Raw genomic sequence first — 22,237 nt, 5'->3', positions numbered from 1 at the left:
AGGAGCAGGGCTGACGATGTGAAACGCAGGACAGGTGTGCAGGGAGATTGAGGAGGGAAAACACAGGAAGACAAGACAAGGACTTCAAAATAAAACAGGAAACTAGGACAAGACACAGACCATGACACAACACAGAACTTCAAAATAAAACAGGAACTAAACTAAACAGGGGAACACAGAAACTAAGAGTCCAATAACAAAACAGAACAGAAAACCGAGCCACTGGCGGAAGACCAAGGGCCATGACAAGTTGCCACCAGAGTGTGTCTCCAACATACACTGAGTCAGCCCTTACAGACTCACACGTTTAAATGTCCAACTTGCAATGGTGATGGTGGAGCAGTTTGCTCCGAGCTTCAGAGAACCTGTGGGTAACGTCCCGGATAACACTACATTTCTTCTATTGTCTGAAGTTTGGAAGACAACATTCGGTAGAGTGGATCAAATAAAACAGTGAACAGTAACAGCAGCACTACATGGTGGACAAGGCCACAGACTAGAGGAGCATTAAAGGAGTAATTGAAAGAATGAAAGGAACCGGTGTAGGGAACAGTAGCTCCTTTATGATAAAAAAGATAGTGAGAGAGAGAGAGAGAGAGAGAGAGAGAGAGAGAGACCCTGTGCCAAATTTGAAAAGAGTGTTTGGCGTTTTTCCAAATGACTTCCAGATTTCAGGTTTGGAGTGGTGACTTCCTACCGCCTTGATTAGTAACAGCTTCTCTGCAGAACTGCTGTGTGGAAGCTCCACATCATCATCATCATCACCATCACACACACACACTCACATTAAAAGCGCATACAGCTTGCTTTACATGTTTTAGTCCATTGACTGCAAAAACTGTGGAAGCTTTAGTTCTCCAGAGCAGTTTCATTCATTTTCTTCCAGGCGTCCAAATTATTTATTCCAGTTCACTTCTAAACACTTCTAAAAGCTAATCATGTGGTCATAATGGAGGAAACATTTTCAAAGGGTTTCCTTGATGGTGTAGTTGAGGACAACCAAGAAGCTGCAGTTGGCTGCTGGAGAAAGATGGCACGATTTATTGGTGGACAATCAGTTCCAGAACAAAGATTACTATGAAGATGATTAATTAAATCTTTTCTAATTATTATTACTTTAAATGATGTTAATGCACCAAAGTCTCAGCTCATAACAGCATCAATTTAGGAAGAAAATAAATTAAAACAGCAGCTGCCTTAAAGGGAAAACCCCAGCTACAGGTTAAATGTTCAGATTAAAGTCTGATTTTGAAGACAAAGGAAGGAACGCAAAACTCAAAGTGCTGGGACCCATTGGTAGGAGACGGTCAGTGATAGATAGAATCCTGGTGTCTGAGAGACAGCAGAAATTTTAAACTTCAAACAAAGTGTTGAAAAAATAAACACAATCTCTTCGGTTTACTTCGACATGATCTGCTGTCTGCGAAGCACCAGGTCTGATGTGGTTCCATGTGTTTACTGCCAGTGACTGGAGGCTAATGAACATACTATAGGAAGCCAAACAGCAAGGCAGCTATCGTTTCCCAGCATGGCTGATCTAAACAGAATGCTGTGAAACTCAATCTGCTCCTGCATCTGAACACCAGCAGCCTCAGAGAGGTTTTTTCCTCTGTTAATTGCAGCCATCATGTGGGAAACATTCACTGCCAGAACCATGCAATTAGGGCGACAGAGTAAATACGGTGAGGAGCAGCTGTCAACACTCTACTGTCAGCCGAGGTGTCCTATAGCAAAGTGTTCGAACCCGAGTGGAGTTCAGGAGCAGCTTTCAAGACTATGTGTTTTCTTAATGATCCATTTGCAGACAGACTTGTCCTGAGGTTGATGTTTACATCATCAGATTGGGATTTGCTGTACCAGGTCGCCTGAGGAGGTTCTAAACTGATGCTAGTGACAAATTAAAGAGGAAGTCTATGTCGACCAAAGCAAACCTCTGGAGAGCTGTGGCCAGGATTCTACAACACTGTCACATGTCAACAGCTTTCATTTCATAAAACAACAAATATGATGAAATATTGGATTTTATTCCCTCAACACATCAAAATCACCTCCACAAACCAGCAAGGGTACAAGCTGTGTCCCAATTCAGCGGCTACATCCTTTGGACGACCTAGCTTACGTATGTGCTAAAGTCTATATGCATGCCATGATATTCTCACACATAAATTATTGTTTTACAACATGGACACACACAACAGAAAGTATATTGAAACCCATCAAGTCTCTCTTCAAAAAGACAGTTAAGATTTTGGACAGGAAACCTCTTCATTTTCATTATTGTAATGTTTTAAAAAAGTTTAACATTCTTGATTTAGACAGCTATCAGATTTTTATGGATGTCTGTCTCATCTTCAAAGTTTTAAACGCACTTGCCCCACCACCACTGAATACATTTATTCAGAGAAAAAATAATGAAGGACGAAGAACCAGAGCCTTAACAAGAGGTGACTGTAATGTACCGAGGCGCAGAACAAAATTTTGTCAAATGGTCAGTTCTGTAAGAGGTACACAGTCTTGGAATAAGTTACCACCACACATCAGAAACTGCGACAACTATTTAGTCTTTTAAAAAAATCTCAAACATTGGTTAAAAACAAATCAGACATGCGCTCATATAGTTTAAATACTGTTTAAATCTGATGTCTGTTCCCGGGCATGTATGGTATATTGTTCTTTAACTGTGGGTCAAATTTGTCTGTTCTTATTTTGTTTGTCTGCGTCTGTTTTGCCTTGATATCGTCTGTCTGTGTTCTGTCTTGTAATTGCCCACTGTATGACTTGTCATCACAAGGTTTTAAAGCAGCACTAAGTAACTTTTCAACCTTCATAAAATATTTTCATAACTTTTGTGATGATACATCGACTTACAACAAGTTGAATGACACCTCTGTCGTGGTCTGAGGGGGTCTGTATCTCTTTCTCTGGCACTAAGCAGCTTTGAGGAGCATGGTAGGAACCCGACTCTCACTTTACTTTCACTTTCACTTTTGCGAGTCACAACAAGGAGGGAACAGGCAATACAGCACTTTAGCAATGGATTATGTTTGTGTTTTCACTTTGAAATGATCCACTGGAAACAGAAACTTAGTTTTGATGTCTTTTGTTAATTTTAATGCAGGATATTTACAGGGCTTCACGCTAGTGTTCATGGGAAATTGAGTCTTCCTTCAGGCAAAACACTACCGCTTTGGTCCACAGGCGCCGCCAAACTCAACCAAAACTGAAAGTTCTTTAGTACTGCTTTAAAATTCTGTGTTATGTTTTTTAGAAACCTGCCTTGGGACTGCGGCTGAAATTTAGCAGTTGTGCTAAGTCCGGCACATTTACACTGATACTTAATGCGTCAGTGTTGATGAATGTGCACTGTCCCAATTCAATAAATAAAGAAATGAAATGAAAATGTGTGGTGGCCTGGGAAAACCCTTGGTGGGATTTTGACATTTTCATTTTTTGATATTTCCATAAACTAGAAGTTTTCAGGTATTCACAACTGTTTGAATAACTGAGATTGCCCTCTCAGATCAAAAGTTATGGGCATTTTAATCGATTATGACCAAAAAACTGAAAAGTGAGAAAAATGGCTTTAAATAGAACATTGCTGTTTTAACCCTCTAAAGACGAATGTTTTACAAAACATTAAACAACTTCTGAACCGTTAATGATAGAGGCGAGCTGTAACCTGTATCTGAATCGTGTGATTTTCTGCTTTCCGAGGGTCCTTGAATGGTGCCTCTATGACAAGAAGGGACCATATAGGGTGCGTGTAATCACGTGGTACAGGAACAGACGCTAAACCGAGCATAGCATCGATGCTAAACTGAACGTAGCTTCGATGCTAAACAGAACGTAGCATCGGCGCTAAACCGAACTTATCATCAGCACTTGCATATGTTTTACAAAACATCAACAACATATTATAAATTCTGAACCGTTTATGATAAAGGCGAGCTGTAAAAAAGGCAGCCACACATATGCGGAGACAACGGCTTCAAAAGGCGGTGTCAACCATCAGTAAATGGGACGGCCTAGCCTTCAGACCATTTTCTGATTGCGTCCGAATACAATCAATGTCCTGACGTGAAAGGTAGAGTCTGGAGTTCCGTTTGTTGCAGTTTGTAAACAAAACATTCAAACTCTGCCCCTCCTCTCTGGCTCAACTGTGTAGCCTCCTGCCCCTGACAGCAGCAGTTGTCAAGACCACAAAGGAAAGGAAATACAGTCTGAGTGAAGCGCTGGAGCCGTGGGCCGATAACCGACCGTCACCAACAACGGGAGCCTCCAGTGTTATGTTGTAACAAGCAGGAGGGCCGTTGTGGTGAGCTGGTAAGAGGGTGTTAGCGGCAGAGGCTAACCGCTACCGCTAGCCGAAGTTAGCATCAAGATAGCTCACCACAACGGCCCTCATACTTGTTACCACTTGAGGCTTTAGTTGTCGGTGACGTCCAGGTATCCGTCAGCGGCTCCAGCGCTTCACTCAGACTGTATTTCTTTTTCTTTGCGGTCCTGACTGCTGCTGCTGAGAGAGAGACATGCTAGCACTCGCTAACATCCGGGACAGCTGACCTTCTGACCTTTTTGTGACACTCAAAAAAATGTATCCACCGTTTTTTGCCGCTTCTTTTCCCGTTGAGGTGCATTAGCGCCACCTACTGTGTTGGACTGTGAACCAGAGTCACCTGGTTATGTGCTGTTGCTCCTCTGCGATAACGTAAGGGACTGAGCCTGAGGGCTCTCCTCACCAAAACCAAATGTGGCAGTATCTCATGCATGGATGTGATTGGCTCAAAACACGCACTAACATATTTTTTTGTTCCATTTTGTTTTAATCTCTTGTAGTTGGCTCAAAATCATGCTCAAAACACGCATCCAAATGTTTCTTTTTCTTTTTGCTCCTGAATAATGAGGGGAAACTTCGGACAGAAAAACTATTTTGGATCGAAGCATTATTTGTGTCGGCCTACTTCCAAATAACGTATTCAGGTTTGGGAAAATCCCTAGCGGACACCACTCCTGTCTCAGTGTTGGGGGTCCACACTACAGCACCCAGCTCTGGTCTCTACTGTCTCCAGTGTCCAGCCAGCAGTGTGTCTGGCTCCTGTCCAGTCAGGGCTGTTTCTTTTGTCGTGAATAAATATTTTTTGTCACATGTACCTGGTTCCTAGTCTGTTTCTGCACTCCGGGTCCTTCTGCAAACCCTCACCCTGACAGTAACAACTGTTTAAACACAACGTTTTAATCAGCAACCTGCAGAGTCCCACACACTGCAGGCTGCTGCTGCTGATTGCTGCTGCTGATTAGTACAAACTGAAAAGAAACCATGTGAGACGGACAACACAGAGACATTTGAACTGAGACAGACACAACTAGACGCTGTGTCGAAGTGTTCGCAAGTAGAGTGAGTCAGGAAAACCTGACCCATACCTTAATAATGAATTTTATTTTACGATGTGAAAAGCGACAGTCAGATGTGTTGAAACATCTGCATCATCAGTGAGCACTGGCAGGTGTGCTTGTGTTCAAACTTAGTTGAAAACAAATTAGTGTGGTGCAGTAGGCCTAGAGAGGCAGATGGGCTGTTCTGACACACACACACACACACACACACACTGAGTCATAGCTTTTATATGACAGGTGGTGATGGGAGCTGTTGTCCTCGAGACACCCAAACACACATTCATACAAAACTTGTTGAGAGCCTCAGAGATGCAGAACACTGAGTGAGAGCAGAGGAGTCACATGTTCCAACAACAACTGATCATTATCAATTCATCTGCCCAGTTTTCTTTTTTTTCTCCGTTCATTGATTCACTGTTTGGTCTAAAAATGTCAAAGTTGTGAAAAACAACATTTGAAAAACTGGAACTCTTTTTTTTTTATTGCTTGAGAAATATGACTAATCTGAACAAAGCAATGATCAGAAATCGCTGCCAATTAAACTTCTGTTAATCATCCTATCAGCTGATATGATAGTTCTTTGGGTGAGTGAACTTTTACTTTGGGGGAACTGACCTCGCTGACCTCTACTCTGACTCTTCAAACCACTTCTGGCCAGATGTTGAAAGGCTTCGTCATAGCAACTCTGTCTTCCTGTGGTAGCAGCAGTTCCAGACGCTACACCTGGACATGTGACTGTCTAACAAACGTCTCTTAAATCTCATCTGGATTTTATCTGGACATGAGATGCTGGATTCTTGGTTTCCCTCATCAAACTCATCAAATACACAATCCAGTGCAGGTCACAACTTGTCCACCAGAGTGTTTTGGAGTTGTTGGATTGTGTATTTGATGAGTTTGATGAGGGAAACCAAGAAATCCCATGAGCCTCCGTAGCGTAGCTCTGAGCAGCTCACGGCTCTGCTCCGCCGTTCTAAAAACAGCTTGCACCGACAATTAAAAGGTAACGAACCTACTGCTATGACTATAGAGATTAAGGCAATGGGCCAATTTGCCAAAATGTTTAACTATCCCTTTAACAATAACGTGATGGAAGCTGGAAATCATGTGTGTTAATGGAAAGGCTGAAAAACACACACACACACGTCAGCAGTGATCCATTCATCCACAACCAATGAAAACAAATGGGATAAAATGGGAGGAGGAGAGGCCTGCAGGGGGAGGGGGAGGGGCTGACCGGAGCTCACCTTTGATTGGATGAAGACAAATAACTGACTCGTGTTTGTTTTAGGGAGAAAGACCACAGAAAAAATAAAGAGGCTCGCTATGAGATACACTTCATTTGTTTCACTTACTTCTACACATACACACACACAGAGGCCATATGTCCTGTTGCTTTGTTCTCAACACACACAGTAATGAGACCTGGAGCTGTGTGTTATTATATCATGCTGAGTTGTGTAATCTGTGATCAGTGACTAATGTGTTTTTAATCCATATGGAGGGACAAGTCTGATGAGCAGCTATGACACACGCACGCACACACACACACACACACACACACTCGTACACACATACATGCACACAGAGGAGACCACCAGCAGATGGTCTGGGTGCACTTCAGGTGCTCGTGCAGCGTCTTTTGACCAGGGCACCGCAGACCGCAGTGTCTGAAGACGGATGAGTCAAAACCCACAAAGACTCAGAGTGACACAACAAAGACAACCTGTCCAACTTCGGTCAGCTGTCTAACGATGCGTTCACGTGATCTTCATCTGCTCTGAAAATCCAAAACTGATGCTCACGCTGAGCTCACTCCACCAGTGCTGAGGCGGTAAATCCATCAAATGAAGAGGACCAATAAAAGGCCCATGCAGCTGCAGCGTATTATTGGTCACCTTCATTAAAACCAGAGTTGGGTCTTATGTTGCTCATGTATCCTTTAGTGAGACATGATGTTAACAGCAGTGCCAATGACTTCTGTTTGCACCTTTTGGTTAGTGTTTGTCATTTTCAGAGGCGGCATGAACACAACACGGAGCTCCTCACCTCATCTCTATTGGTTAAATGGATATAATAAAAACAAGTATATAAAAAAAATGGATAGTTCAATATTTTGGCAAATTGGCTCATTGCCATAATGCCTATAGTCATAGGAGTAGGTTCATTACCTTTAATTATCGGTGCATGTTGTTTTGAGATCGGCGGGGCAGAGACATGAGCTGCTCAGTGAACACAATGGAGGTGAACGGTACAGGTCCCCTGTCCCTCATCAAACTCATTAAATACACAATCCAACAACTCCAAAACGCTCTCATGGACAAGTTGTGACCTGCACATTCACCACATTATGAAATAATCATGTATAATTATGTATTACGACACAAGAAGCAAACACTCGGAACAACTTGCGCTTTTGAAATCACTCCGCCCAGCAGCCGTGTCTGGGATATAATTACGGCTACGCATTTGCCTCTAAAACAACTCTGTCTCATAATGTTACGTGATTATTTCATAGTGTGGTGAATGTGCAGGTCACAACTTGTCCATGAGAGCGTTTTGGAGTTGTTGGATTGTGTATTTGATGAGTTTGATGAGGGACAGGGGACTACTGTCTGTACCGTTAGCTGAGCAGCTCGCGCCCTGTGGATCTCAAAACAATATGCACCGTCAATTAAAGGTAATGAACCTACTGCTATGGGGACTATAGGGATTATGGCAATGGGCAAATTTGACAAAATGTTGAACTATCCCTTTAAACAGAGAAACGTCAAAAGCTCCCATACACTGTCCTCATGTCTCTGACGAGGACACATACTCACAGTCCAACACTGTCACATGTCTTGTCAACTCACTGAGCACCTGAATGCATCAGCACCAGTCTCTGCGGTGTGTCTCATTTGAGGAGGACGTTGACGTCCTTATTTCTGAGACGAAGCCTGATGTGGGCACCACTCACACTTCACTGTGTCTGTGTGCGTCTTACCTGTGGGTCAGAAAAGACTTCCTGGATGCTGTTGATTGGTCCAACAGGAACACCTGAGCCCTCAAACCTCCTCAGCCAATCAGCTGTCTTCCTCTGCAAAAACCTGCCAGAGAGAAAAGATGTGTTAACAGCAGTTGACTGAAACAAAGATAATCTATGTGTATTCTGATTATTTAATTATGAGCCTGAACATGATTCATCATGTTAAAGGGATAGTTCAACATGTTGGCAGATTGGCCCATTGCCATAATCCCTGTAGTCATAGCAATAGGTTTGTAACCTTGAAATGTTGGTGCAAGCTATTTTAAGAACGGCGGAGCAGAGTCGCTAGCTGCTCAGAGCTACGCTACCGAGGCAAATGGGATTTCTTGGTTTCCCCATCAAACTCATCAAATACACAATCCAAATACACTGCCTCTGACAGGAATGTGCATCACAGGTTTTGCACATTACAAGACAGTTGTTTTTGAGGTAAATTTGTGCAAAACCTCTGATGTGCGTTCCTGTCAGGGGCAGTTTTTCGTCAAGCAGTCTCTGCATTTACCTCTAAAACAACTCTGTCTCATAACGTTCTGTTATTATCTCATAGCGTGGTGAATGTGCAGGTCACAACTTGTCCACCAGAGCGTTTTGGAGTTGTTGGATTGTGTATTTGATGAGTTTGATGAGGGAAACCAAGAAATCCCATTAGCCTCCGTAGCGTAGCTCTGAGCAGCTCACGGCTCTACTCCGCTGTTCTAAAAATAGCTTGCACCGACAATTAAAGGTAATATATAACGAACCTACTGCTATGACTGTAGGGATTATGGCAATGGGCCAATTTGCCAAAATGTTGAATTATCCCTTTAAGATTGGATACTTTGTGACAGTAAAAGGACAAGGAACAATTTTTAATGTCTGGGAATTTACAACTGAGTTCTTACTAGGGTTGCACGGTATACCGGTACTAGATTGGTACCGGGGTACTAACGCATTTAAAACAGTACCATACTGCGCTTAGATGGGACCGGTACTTTCATTCTGCGCCGCCAGCAGCGGTGACGTCGCCGCGTGAAGTCGCCGCATTGTAATTTGAGCCGCGAGGAGCGAGAGAGCGAGTCACAAACGAAGCAAGGTGCTTTTTATCATTACCGTTACAGCGCCACCTGTCCATGTGCCTGTGTTTGTGTGTGTGTGTGCGCCGCGCGCGAGAGAGAGACGGCCGCCACAGCCTCGTTAATAAGTTTTGTTTTTACCGCGGATCACCACTGGCTGCATGCTCTCTCTGTCTCTCTCTCTCTCTGTCTCTCTCTCTCTCTCTCTCTCTCTCTCTGTGAGTGAGTGAGCACGGCGAAGCAGCGCTACGCAGAGATGAATTAACGGAACGATATTGCGTTGATGGGGGTGGGGGGAACAGAATCAATTTGGTCTACATATGGGAAACAATAGGTGTATGTTTGAGTAACATGAACATTTGTGTTTCATTCTATAAACTACTGATAACAATTTCTCCCCAAAATTACAACTGGTCAAAATAACAAAAAAAGATGCAGTGTTTTCAGACCTCAAATAATGCAAACAAGTTGATATTCATGTTTAAACAGACATTTTTTAATTTAGGAAGAGTTCAGATTCATATAGATGGAATGTTAATCCTGCAGCAGCAGTAACTGTTTACTGATTTCCTGTTTTATGGTCCAAAATTTTTCTATTAAAATAAAGCCAATAATGACATTTTTTGTGTTCTCTTTTTATGTGGAAAAGTACCGAAAAGTATCGAAAAGTATCGAAAAACATGTTGGTACCGATACCGGTACCAAAATGTTGGTATCGTGACAACACTAGTTCTTACACGCTGCGTACAGACTGACTTTAGGTCAGTGGTGCTTCCTCATCTCCATTTTCTTCAGACAGAGAAACTATTCAGCAAACAAGAAACTGCTGTCTCGACTGTTGTTTGTCTGTTTGCGTTTGTGAGCGTGTGTGTGTATGATAAATCTGCAGCAGCCTCAGGGAAAGACTCACAGCTGTCATTCACACACAACTCTGCGCTCTGATCATCTAAAATAATAGATTATTTTTAAAACTTGTAATAACTGATGTTTTTCATCAGAATGTTTTTCACCCTCATACAGAAGTAGAGACTGAAGCAGTTTTTGTGCCAGGCTGTAGACATGTTGATTGCCTATGTGGAGTCAATGTGGACAGACTCACTGCTGCAGCCAGACTTGTGTGTGTAGTACCTGTGTGACAGTGTGTGCAGCAGTTGTGTGCGATTCTGGACTCTCAGTTTGTTGGTTTTGTATTTTGGCTCCTCCGTCAGCTCCGTCAGCTCCAACACCTGCAGATACACACAAACATTTGGACCGGGTCCACAACACTGAGCCGACAACTTGCTGCACGTTTGTTTTAGTAACACAACCTACCTGACAGACTCTGACGAACTGTTTGTCGTTGCCTGCGGCTACAACAATGTGTCCATCCTCGGTTTTGAAACCCTGAAAGACGGAGACACAAGAACATCAAACATCACAAACACAAAGACCAGAGAGGAAAACCAACACAATTCAACAACACACATCTGTCACTGGCAGAGAAATAAATAAATAAATATATGTGAAGCTGTGTGTGCAGTGATGATGAGGCGGAATCTTCCTCACATTGAACCAACACAAACATCACATCTCCATCACGTTCTCCAATTGGCTGAGCTTCGACTGGCTCGTTTAACGACTTTCTCATCTTCTTCTATTTGTTTAAATTCTTTAAAGGTGCATTGTGTAGGAATTACTCCCATCTAGCGTTGCGGTTGTATATCGCAAGCAACTCAGTCGTATTTTTCATGCTGCATTCACGTGAAATTGGGCAGACAGCAGACGGACGACAGCCGCTGCACGTAACGGCATAAACAAGCCTCTATGTAAACAAGTGGTCCGTCAGCACGAGACAAAACAATACACGTGACAATATGTTGTCATGGCGATGTGGTATTGTTTACCTGACCCACGTTTTACCGTCTTTCTCTGGACTTCTGTGACTAAAATGACATCTGGTTTGTTAGCGACGGCCGTCTGCCCGACTGCAGGTGAATGCAGCATCAGTGTAACGCTCCATTCCTCCTCACTGCGTTACCGCGGTGACTTTTCACAGACGCCTCCTCGAAGTTTTTCTTTTTTTAATTGATTTGCAAAAGTTTCTAAAATTCTCGGTTGTTGCTGTCATGATGGGGTGGTGAGATTAATGAGGGGAAAAAAATGAATCTTTTCAATATTAACATAAAAGCTGCAAAATAACAAATGGTGAAAAACTGAAGGGGGTCTGAAGACTTTCTGTGTAAGTTTTTCCAAATTTGAGTGTTCAGTCAGCAGGTTGTACCAATGTTTTAATGACAGTTTTGTTCAGTCTTTCCAATTGAGTAAAACAAAACAAAAAATTCTGGCCACGTTGTAGGGATGAGGATGAATGTTTGAAGATGTTTTGGGGTTGATAAAGAGTCAAATTTGGACGAACTAGGAAGAGGACAGACCCTGGTTCGTCCAAATTTGACGAACCGGGAAGAGGAGCTTCCGCTACAAACAAGCTTGAAATATAGACTTATTACATTTTTTTCGGGACAATTTCGCATTTCTGGGCTTCAATACAAGACGGACATTACATATGAGCAGTATGGAGGTATTTGGATGTTTTTTGGTGTGTCTTTTTGTTACGAAGACAGTTAGTATCCATTTGCAACCATTATATGGACATGCACTGCTACGCCGAAACCCCCTGTAACTCAGAGAAGCCACGGAGGACTCTGAAACTTCTCCCAGCCCTTAGTCCACATGAGGGTGCAGAGTTTCCCCCAGAAAATGTGTTAGTTAAGGTGGTGTCTGTCCTGTTGGCGGTGGGGGGGGGGGCGTGCCGTATTGTTTCGCTTTCAGAACGCGCGCTGCTGTTATGCATGCACATATCTGTATGTGTGTGAGAGGATGCGGAGATGAATGAAGGCGTTCGTCCGACCGGGGTGGGGGTGGGGGGCTGGGGGGGGGCGAATATCGCTACATTTTTATTTTTTTAAGACGTTAGTTTAGGCGGCAGCTCTTTGTTGCTAAGGCGGCCGCCTTAACAGGAAAGCGCTGCGGGAAACCCTGGGGTGAGTAGATAATGAGAGAAATTTCAATTTTGGGTGAACTATCCCTTTAATGGAAGGAACTCCATCCCATCATCTTGGCAGACTTTTACTGTATAAGCTGTGTCAGGAAGTTTCGGAGGCAGCAGAGACACTGTTGTTGACTTTGGGGATTAAACTCATTTTCATGAAGTGGATCCTTCCCAGCAGGTAGATATGAAATGTACTGGTACTCTAATTAAATAGAGGGATGAGTGTGTAGGGAGTGAGAGGTTGATGCATCCCGAGTCCCACATGAGTTTTAAAATGAGTTTAATAAGCTGATGCGCGCCTGAGGAAACCTGTTTAAAAGGCCAACTGCTGAAGGCCCAACTCTTCTTCCTGTTTATCTTTTCTTCTCTCCCCCTCTCCTCTTCCCATCAAGTCTTCTTTCTTTTTTTCCTCTTCCTCTGCCGTTACTTTCTCCTCCTCTTCCTCTTTCTTTCACAATTGCTTGTAATAAAAACTTGTCGCCACATGAAAGGGGGTCAAGAACTGCTGTTATACATCACAACACACACACACACCGCTAACCACATCCCACTGCTCTGCGTGTGTGTATATTCAGACCACTAACCCTTTAGTCACACTGCACTCAACGCTCGGCTCCGACCGCCGCCTCTCTTTCATCCCCAGCCTCGGGGAGTTGTGGGTAATGCAGTCCACAGGGGGACTACGACTGGATGCTCGCCCACAAAACCTCAAACGGTCCTCAGACAGGGCAGGCATAGCAGCCGGGTCGCAGCGGGGTGACATCTGCCCCCTGCTGGCTGCAGATTACATCCAAACCACTCCAACAACGACCTCCAACAAAACTATTACAGAGCCGAAGCCCCTCCTGCACCTTCACTGAGCGTGTTAGCATGCTAATTTCTAACAGCTCCAAGTCTTAGCTTCATCTGGAATTTCTGTCTGGTTCAGTCTAAGTGTTTCCAGCAGCAGCAGATAATGTCACAGTTCTCCATCTGATCAGAGAGCAGTTGATGGTGGAGACCAAAATAACAGCTAAAAGAGAAGAGCACCAGACCCAGGTTCATCAGGTGACACAAACACCACTTGATATGACTCATGTTGACTTGAAGATGCTCGACATGGAGGTAGACACATAGCATGATGGCTACAGTCAAAAGGTGATTCAGAATGATGGTTTGATCTCCAACTAAGGCTGTCTTTACACTGCATGGTTCAGATTTTTTCCTCTCAAGTGGCTCAGATCAGATCTGTAACATGAACGTGTAAACGGGACAAATTTGCATAGAATCAGATATTGTCAGATCAGATTCAGGCCCCTGTTATATGTGGAAATAAATCAGATACAAATTGGATATCTGCCAATATGTCTGTAGTCTAAACAGACAGGTTGGATCTTTCCTGGCAATGCGTGTCGTACGTCATCAATGATAATATTAATTCCCGTTTCCACACGTTTCACTGAACCTCTGTAGCCTGTGATTGACAGGTGGGGCTGACCTGGAGCATGGCCAGCTGTGGCCAGCTGTATGTAGTCACTGTCACAGGAGTTGTTTCATTTTCGTGGTGTCCGCGTGTCTGTTTTTTTTCCTCACTAGTTCTTTTCCATACAGATCGAGGGCAGGAGTGTGAGTAAAAGTGTGTGTAAAAGAGCGCGCACAAGATAAACACCAGATTTCACGTTTTCCTACCGGCAAAAACTGAACCGAGCCGATTAGAAATCAATAGAGGAAAAACAAACAATGTACACAAATGTGTCCAAGAGGATCGAATGGTGGCACAACTGTCACCGTCACTCAGCTGCTCATCTCTCAACAGCTCCGCTCCACGCAGACACTTCACTAACTTTATTTTGTAAGGACAGACGTTCACTTTGTATGTGACGTGTTGGATATAAACTCTGAGCACCAGACTCACCTTTAAAAATATTATGGAATCATAAAGTGACATTCTCCCGTATTAAAAAAAAAAAAAAATCACTAGTTTATTTCCAGCGAGTTGTTTAATGCAAGTACAGCAGGTGTAAATGCCGATATCAGAACTGGGTCACTTCTGATAGAACATGTAAATAGACAGTAAAAAAAATCAGATGTAGGCAACAAATTGGAATTGGGCATCAAGGCCTGCAGTGTAAAGACAGCCTAAGTGTGTGTGACTGGATGAATGCAGCATACACCGATCAGGCAAAACATCATGACCACCTGCCTGATACTGCGTTGGTCCCAGCATGTAATTATCAAAATCAATTCATTGTGGTCTAAAGTATTTTATGGGTCTCACATTTCATTATTATAAGTGCTGTTTTTGTCATAACAGCTATATGAAATGTTGTATTGAAGATGGCATGCAAGATGGCCACCATGAAACTGATTGGAATATCTCATGATAAAACATGGGAACACAGTTTTTGGTTCGATGCATATGTTTTGGGGTCTTGGATTCCAAAGGACCTATCAGTTTTCTTGTCAGAGCTTAATTTAGCAGGTGGAGGAAAGCTGATTTTAATAGAGTGAATGTCATTGCAGAACATTGACATCACTGCCGTGGAACTCCCATGATATTGGACATTGGTACAATACCCGGAAACCATCTTGGAAAATGGCCGCCATATTGAATGTTTTGAGTGGCCAGCTCTCTTTTCCAAAAGCGTGATCCTTAGAGAGCACACAACAAGAGCTGCAATTTTTCAGATGCTCTGACCCAGTTGTCCTTGTCAAACTGGATCAAATGCATATTTTTTCCGGCTTCTAGCACATCAACTTTGAGGACTTTATGTCCACTGCTGCCTAATATAGCCCACCTACTAACAGGCGTCCTGAGGAAGTGTCATAATGTTATGCCTGATCGGTGTGGTGGAGTTAGAGTTGCAGAGCTGGGGTAGTGACTCAACTTTCAAATCAAAACAATTGCATGAATTACCACATATCTCAATAAATAACAGTGCTGCGCAAATGAATAATTCATATGAACTAGGCAAAAAGTGTGATTGGTTGTGAAACGGTTTCTAAGGAACTGTGGATGAAGAGAGGCAACGAACAAACAAACATCCAGAAGAAGCATCAATGTGCCAGACAGATATGAATCACAACTTCTGGTCACGAGTTTAACTATAAAATCTCTGCTTTTAGCATCCAAACCAAAGTCCAGTCATAATTTTCCCTTTTTAAACTTCCATATAGTATAAAGATAGATGTCCATGTGTAGTGCGATTATAAATCATCCAAATGTGCAGGATTTTAAAAGCAGAAATCTTTTTCTGGATATCAAATCTTCATATAAAACTGGTGAAATATGGAGCTTTAATTTAAGGTTTAAAACCATCAGTTCCTTCAGTTAAAGCTTTCATGTCATCGGGCCGTTCCATTTCCAGGTTTGTAGTAAAAGAGGAAATAGTTGAATATAGTCCAAACATTACATCTTAGTCATAACATTATCATCATCAGTGATGAAAACAATAAAATATACAAATGTTTCTTCACTAAACAAGTTTATGTTGTATTTGAACGTTTGAACTGAACCAGGGTCTTTCTACATCAGGCAGCTGTACTGAAACACACCATCATTTTTCCACAGATCTTAAATATTAATATTATGTTGGTGGAATGGCCTCTCGTGGTTCTCTTCTTTGACACGGTGGATGTCTCACTTTTGAAAGATGTGAATTGACCCGTCTCGGAAATCAAATGTGAACTTGAAAAGCGTTGGTGGGGTTCAGATGATTTCTTCAGCTCTAATATCTTCCTCACAAAGCCGCAACCGCAAAACACCAATAATTCTGTTGTTTCAACTGTCATGATCTCCAGGCAAACCCGCCCGCTCCGCTTTCATCTCCGGCGCCCGGGGGTTGGGGGTGGGGAGGTGCAGCGCTGTGGGTAAGGCGGTTCACACGAGGATTAGATCTGAGCGTCGGACAATAAAGCTCCGGCTGGTGAGAGACAACGACCACAACAATCGAGCCACCACCGCCACATTCAGATGGAGCGAATCATCAGGAGGAGCTGACAGTTTATCTGTGTGTGTGTGTGTGTGTGTGTGCGTCTGTGCATCTGCGCGCCTGTGTGTGTGATGGTTTAATGTGCATGTCCACATGTGAGTCATGAACCTCCATAATAACCTAGTAACATCGCAGTTCCCTCAGGCTCAGTCAGTAATGTGAAGCAGACTGAAGACCCAGGTTGGATCCAGTCTCATACAAAACATGGCTCTGAATGTTAAGAGCCTCTTATTGTTTTAATCCCTGTTTTTCTGCTATTGAGTATTATAGAGTTCATTTTATTGAACTGAGTTTGTGGACTTTAATATGTATTAGATATGGAAGGAGCAAAGCAAAGAAGCTGCAGATATCCTCTTTTTTGTTTGCACCTTTTTGGCTGAATGGCAAATCCAGCCCTATAATCAGAGATGTCTATGGATGGATGGACGGACGGACGGACGGATGGACGAATGAATGGACGGATGGATGGATGGATGGATGGATGGATGGATGGATGGATGGATGGATGGATGGATGGATGGATGGATGGATGGATGGATGGATGGATGGATGGACGGATGGATGAATGGATGGACAGATGGACAGACGGACGGCAGGTAGAGCGGGTCATCCAATAATCAGAGGGTTGGCGGTTCGAATCCATTATTATATTGTTACGAATGGATGGATGGATGGATGGATGGATGGATGGATGGATGAATGGATGGACAGATGGACAGACGGACGGCAGGTAGAGTGGGTCATCCAATAATCAGAGGGTTGGCGGTTCGAATCCATTATTATATTGTTACGAATGGATGGATGGATGGATGGATGGATGGATGGATGGATGGATGGAAGGATGGATGAATGGATGGACAGATGGACAGACGGACGGCAGGTAGAGCGGGTCATCCAATAATCAGAGGGTTGGCGATTCAAATCCATTATTATATTATTACGAATGGATGGATGGATGGATGGATGGATGGATGGATGGATGGATGGACAGATGGACAGACGGACGGCAGGTAGAGCGGGTCATCCAATAATCAGAGGGTTGGCGGTTCGAATCCATTATTATATTATTATGAATGGATGGATGGATGGATGGATGGATGGATGGATGGATGGATGGATGGATGGATGGATGGATGGATGGATGGATGGATGGACGGATGGATGAATGGATGGACAGATGGACAGGCGGATGGCAGGTAGAGCGGGTCATCCAATAATCAGAGGGTTGGCGGTTCGAATCCATTATTATATTATTACGAATGGATGGATGGATGGATGGATGGATGGATGGATGGATGGATGGATGGATGGATGGATGGATGGATGGACGGACGGACGGACGAATGGATGGATGGATGGATGGACAGACAAATTGATGGATGGACGGACGGACGAATTGATGGACGGATGGATGGATGGACGGACGGACGAATGGATGGATGGATAGATTGATGGACAGATGGACAGACGGGCGGCAGTGGCTCAGGTGGTAGAGCGACCCGCTCTACCACCTGAGCCACCGTCCAATAATCAGAGGGTTGGCGGTTCGAATCCATTATAACATAATAATATTATTACGAATGGATGGATGGATGGATGGGCAGATGGATGGTCACCATCTACAGAGCTGCTCTGGTTTCCTGGCTGCTCAGGAATGGCAGGGAAGTGGCGCAGTGCTTCCAATACACTGAGCCTCACCTCCATCACAGTAAATAAACTGAACTACTTAGCCCGCATTTCGTGAACATTATTACCAGGCTTCTTACTAACGACTATGACCAGTTTTACGTATTAAACTGTGGGAGGTTGACATAAAAACCTGCCTGGAGTAAAAGTCTGTTAACAGGCTGTGCTCTGTGTGAGGGACTAAAAAGAATACGTAGTGCTATTAGGGAGGTGAGTGTTCCCCCACGGTTCAGTCCTTGCCCTGGTCGTCTGGATTTGATGTGATAAAGGCAAAAGCCTGAAAAACAACTTAAAAAGGACAGTCTGTCTTCTAAGTGTGAGTGTTTATAAGTAAATAATGCATCTGAAAGCACAGCTCAATCTTTCTCTTTATCCTGTTTGATAGATTCTGTTTGATGTCACAGGTTCTTATCAAGTCTTATTGAAATACAGTTTGTTTCTTCATGCAGGAGGCTCCGAGGCTTCCTCTTCTTTTATCCTGTTCAACCAAAATCACTACACTCTGGTAATGTTCATGATTTCTGTAAAAGCAAACAGACTTAAAGACCTGTTACTGAATCATGAGCAACTTGTGGAGCGACAGAGAAGTATAGCAGTAAGCACAGTAACACACACACACACCTATCTGTGTGCACACAGCAGCAGGGGAATGTATATGGAAATAAATGACAAAAACAGATTCATGGATATGTCTTTGCCCTGACGCTCTGAAGAACTGGAAGTTTCTCTGTCCTCTTTTTCTGTGTGCTGCTAGTAGCTGGGTTTACATGGAGCTTAGTATTCCAATCAGAATGGGTTTAGATGTCCAACCTGAATGAAAACGACCCATATAAACACCTCAGTCAGAATAAACAGGCCCAGAGTGGTAGAACATTCCTCCTCCCAAACCGATCAAAAGTCAAATCATATGATGTAAACAGTTTTTTCTGCACATGCTCATCTCATACAGCTGTGTCCATTCCGAATAAATGAATAAATCAGAATGGATCACCTCGACAGTCGACATGAAATCTTCATTCAGAATGAAAAAAGTCTGAATGTAAACCTAGCTACTATCTAAAACAGTAATTTAAAACTCACCACAGAGTTAAATGATTTCAGGGGTAGACAATAAGGGAAATTTGGCACTGGCCCTCTGGTCCAGTGGCTTTGGAAGATCACTGGCCCCATCATTCTAACCACTGGCCCAGGACAATGTCAGGTATCGATCCCCATAATAACGAAAAACAACTATCCCAGCCAATTCCTGCGGTCTTGAAATTCGAGGCAAATGCAGAGACTGCTTACCAAAAAACTGCCACCGACGGGAACGCGCATCAGCAGTTTTGCATGAATTTACCTCTAAAACAACTCTGTCTAATAACGTTCTGTTATTATCTCATAGCGTGGTGCATGTGCAGGTCACAACTTGTCCACCAGAGCGTTTTGGAGTTGTTGGATTGTGTATTTGATGAGTTTGATGAGGGAAACCAAGAAATCCCATGAGCCTCCGTAGCGTAGCTCTGAGCAGCTCACAGCTCTGCTCCTCCGTTCTAAAAATAGCTTGCACCGACAATTACCGTAAAATTCGGAATATAAGTCGCACTGGTATGTAAGTCGCAGTCTATTTTTGAGGGCCTCAAACTGGGAAAACAAGGTTTTCTATTGCTATTTGGTAATAAAAACATTATACAGGTTCCACATGTTTCTGTGCTGCGGTGTAGCTCTTTCTTGTTATTTTATATTAAAAAAATATATATATACAATTAAATTATATTACCGCTTACACCTGTGTTCACACACATGTGGTCACAATGCAACCCCGACCACCTCCGGGAGGTGGTTTGGCCCATCGGATCACAATCCCTCCTCAATGCACCCTGGTTGCCTTACTTTCAAGTGGTTCAGCTCTATCTGACTGCAGTCAGATCACTGAGAACGCATGTTAATACCAGTTTTAAACGGGGTTGACATTTACCTTGGTCTATAGGTCGCACCGGTGTATAAGCCGCACCCAACTTTTTAGATGGAAAAAAAAAGGAAAAAAAGTGCGGCTTATACACCGAATTTTACGGTAAAGGTATCAAAGCTACTCCTAAAACTATATGGCAATGGCAATTTGCTAAAATGTTTAACTGTCACTTTAAAAACATCAGTGTAACATCACGATATGATATTGAAGGAGAAGGACCTGAGCTCCAGCCAGGTGAACATCTAGCATCAGCAGCTAAATGCTCCACTATGTTCACCAGCAGCTCTCTGACTGAGAGTCTGCTGTTGGTGCTGAGCAGGTAGAGGCCTTCTTATAGCCGTGTGTCTCATGGAGAGAGTGGACTAAAGCTGTGAAAGAAAAACAAGGAGCTGAATTAACTATTGAGCGCTCTAAGTCTGAGGGGAACCTCCATTACAGCCACTCTAAGTCTCATAGGTTTTATTGTGCTTCAGTGTTTCAGGTTTGATTTGTTTTCTCTCGGCCTCTTTGCTCTTGTTGTGAAATACTGTGTCCAGCCCCCTCATGTGTTTGGAATATTTGTGCCGTGCAGCGGAGAGTAAATGATTCACCGTTTTAACGACACCACAGAAAAGCAGAGGGAAAAGAGAAATGCACTTGTGTTTTTAATGAAAATAAAAAAGTGAAAGAGAGGAAGGAGGAGAATCTAACCTCCATATTCTTCCCTATTTTATTTTCAAAAGCAGGAAACTCAAATAGGAAATATTTCAGACTAATATATTTGCTTTATTATTCTTATGTGACACAAAAACAATCTATAAATCGGGAAATCTTGACACATTAATTAGTGTAATAACAGCAGTGTTGTGTGTGTGGCTGAGGAAAGAGAGCAGGAGATATATGAGAAGATAATCAGGGAGAACTCTATAGACTTCCATACATAAAACACCTGGATGAAAACGTCTGACTGTTTTAGAATGATGTATCTGAATATTAAAGGGATAGGTCAATCCTCAACGGATGCAAATTTAACATTATAAGGTCAACTGTCTTGTCTTCCTATTTTGGGGCGGTGCGTGGCGCAGTGGTTAAAGCGGCCGCCCCATGTCGAGGCTACAGTCCTCAATGCAGGCGTCCCCGGTTCGAATCCCGCGTTGGGCAGACCTTTCCTGCATGTCATTCCCCTTTCCTGTCTATCTCACTGTGCTATCAAATAAAGGCGATAAAGCCCCAAAAAAAGGGGATAGTTCACCCAAAATTGACATTTCACTCATTATCTACTCACCCTCATGTGGACTAAGGGCTGGGAGAAGTTTCAGAGTCCTCCGTGGCTTATATATAACGGTTATACACTAAAAAAACATCCAAATACCTCCATGCTGCTCGTATGTAATGTCCGTCTTGTATTGAAGCCCCGAAATGCGAAATTGTCCCGAAAAAAATTAAATAAGTCTATATTTCAAGCTTGTTTTGTAGCGGAAGCAAGACGGACATTACATACGAGCAGCATGGAGGTATTTGGATGTTTTTTGGTGTGTCTTTTTGTTACGAAGACAGTTGGTATCCATTTGCAACCGTTATATGGACATGCACTGCTACGCCGAGACCCCCTGTAACTTCTCCCAGCTCTTAGTCCACATGAGGGTGAGTAGATAATGAGTGAAATTTCAATTTTGGGTGAAATATCCCTTTAATATTCAGATACATCATTCTAAAACAGTCAAACGTTTTCATCCAGGTGTTTTATGTATGGAAGTATATAGAGTTCTCCCTCCTGCTCTCTTTCCTCAACCACACACACAACACTGCTGTTATTACACTAATTAATGTGTCAAGATTTCCCGATTTATAGATTGTTTTTGTGTCACATAAGAATAATAAAGCAAATATATTAGTCTGAAATATTTCCTATTTGAGTTTCCTGCTTTTGAAAACAAAATAGGGAAGAATATGGAGGTTAGATTCTCCTCCGTCCTCTCTTTCACTTTTTTATTTTCATTAAAAAAAGGTCCAGAGAGGGGGACAGCTGAGTGTCCAGCGTGTTACCTGGTAGGGTACGATGCTCTCGTGGGCCGTCCCCCAGCGTCTCGCCTCCTTCCCCGCGTTCAGAAAGTTGGCAGCGATGTGGCTGAGGCAGGAAACCTGAGG

General features: G+C 43.1%; 1 protein-coding gene across 1 annotated transcript in view; it reads right to left on the bottom strand.

The window, feature by feature from the left end:
• sugct (succinyl-CoA:glutarate-CoA transferase) overlaps nucleotides 1–22,237 on the bottom strand; it is a 121,267-nt gene that overhangs the window by 69,130 nt on the left and 29,900 nt on the right. Inside the window, exons 9-12 of the mRNA XM_083995825.1 lie at nucleotides 22,136–22,231; nucleotides 10,786–10,857; nucleotides 10,603–10,700; nucleotides 8,381–8,483 (exon numbers count right to left, since the gene is read on the bottom strand). Coding sequence (XP_083851951.1) covers nucleotides 8,381–8,483; nucleotides 10,603–10,700; nucleotides 10,786–10,857; nucleotides 22,136–22,231 — 369 coding nt within the window. The remainder of the gene's footprint in view (nucleotides 1–8,380; nucleotides 8,484–10,602; nucleotides 10,701–10,785; nucleotides 10,858–22,135; nucleotides 22,232–22,237) is intronic.

The sequence above is a fragment of the Trachurus trachurus genome (genome assembly GCF_905171665.1).
Source record: "Trachurus trachurus genome assembly, chromosome: 20".
NCBI classification, from domain to species: domain Eukaryota; kingdom Metazoa; phylum Chordata; class Actinopteri; order Carangiformes; family Carangidae; genus Trachurus; species Trachurus trachurus.
Note: the sequence above shows the minus strand (reverse complement) of the source record. Positions and strands in the feature narration are given on the sequence as shown.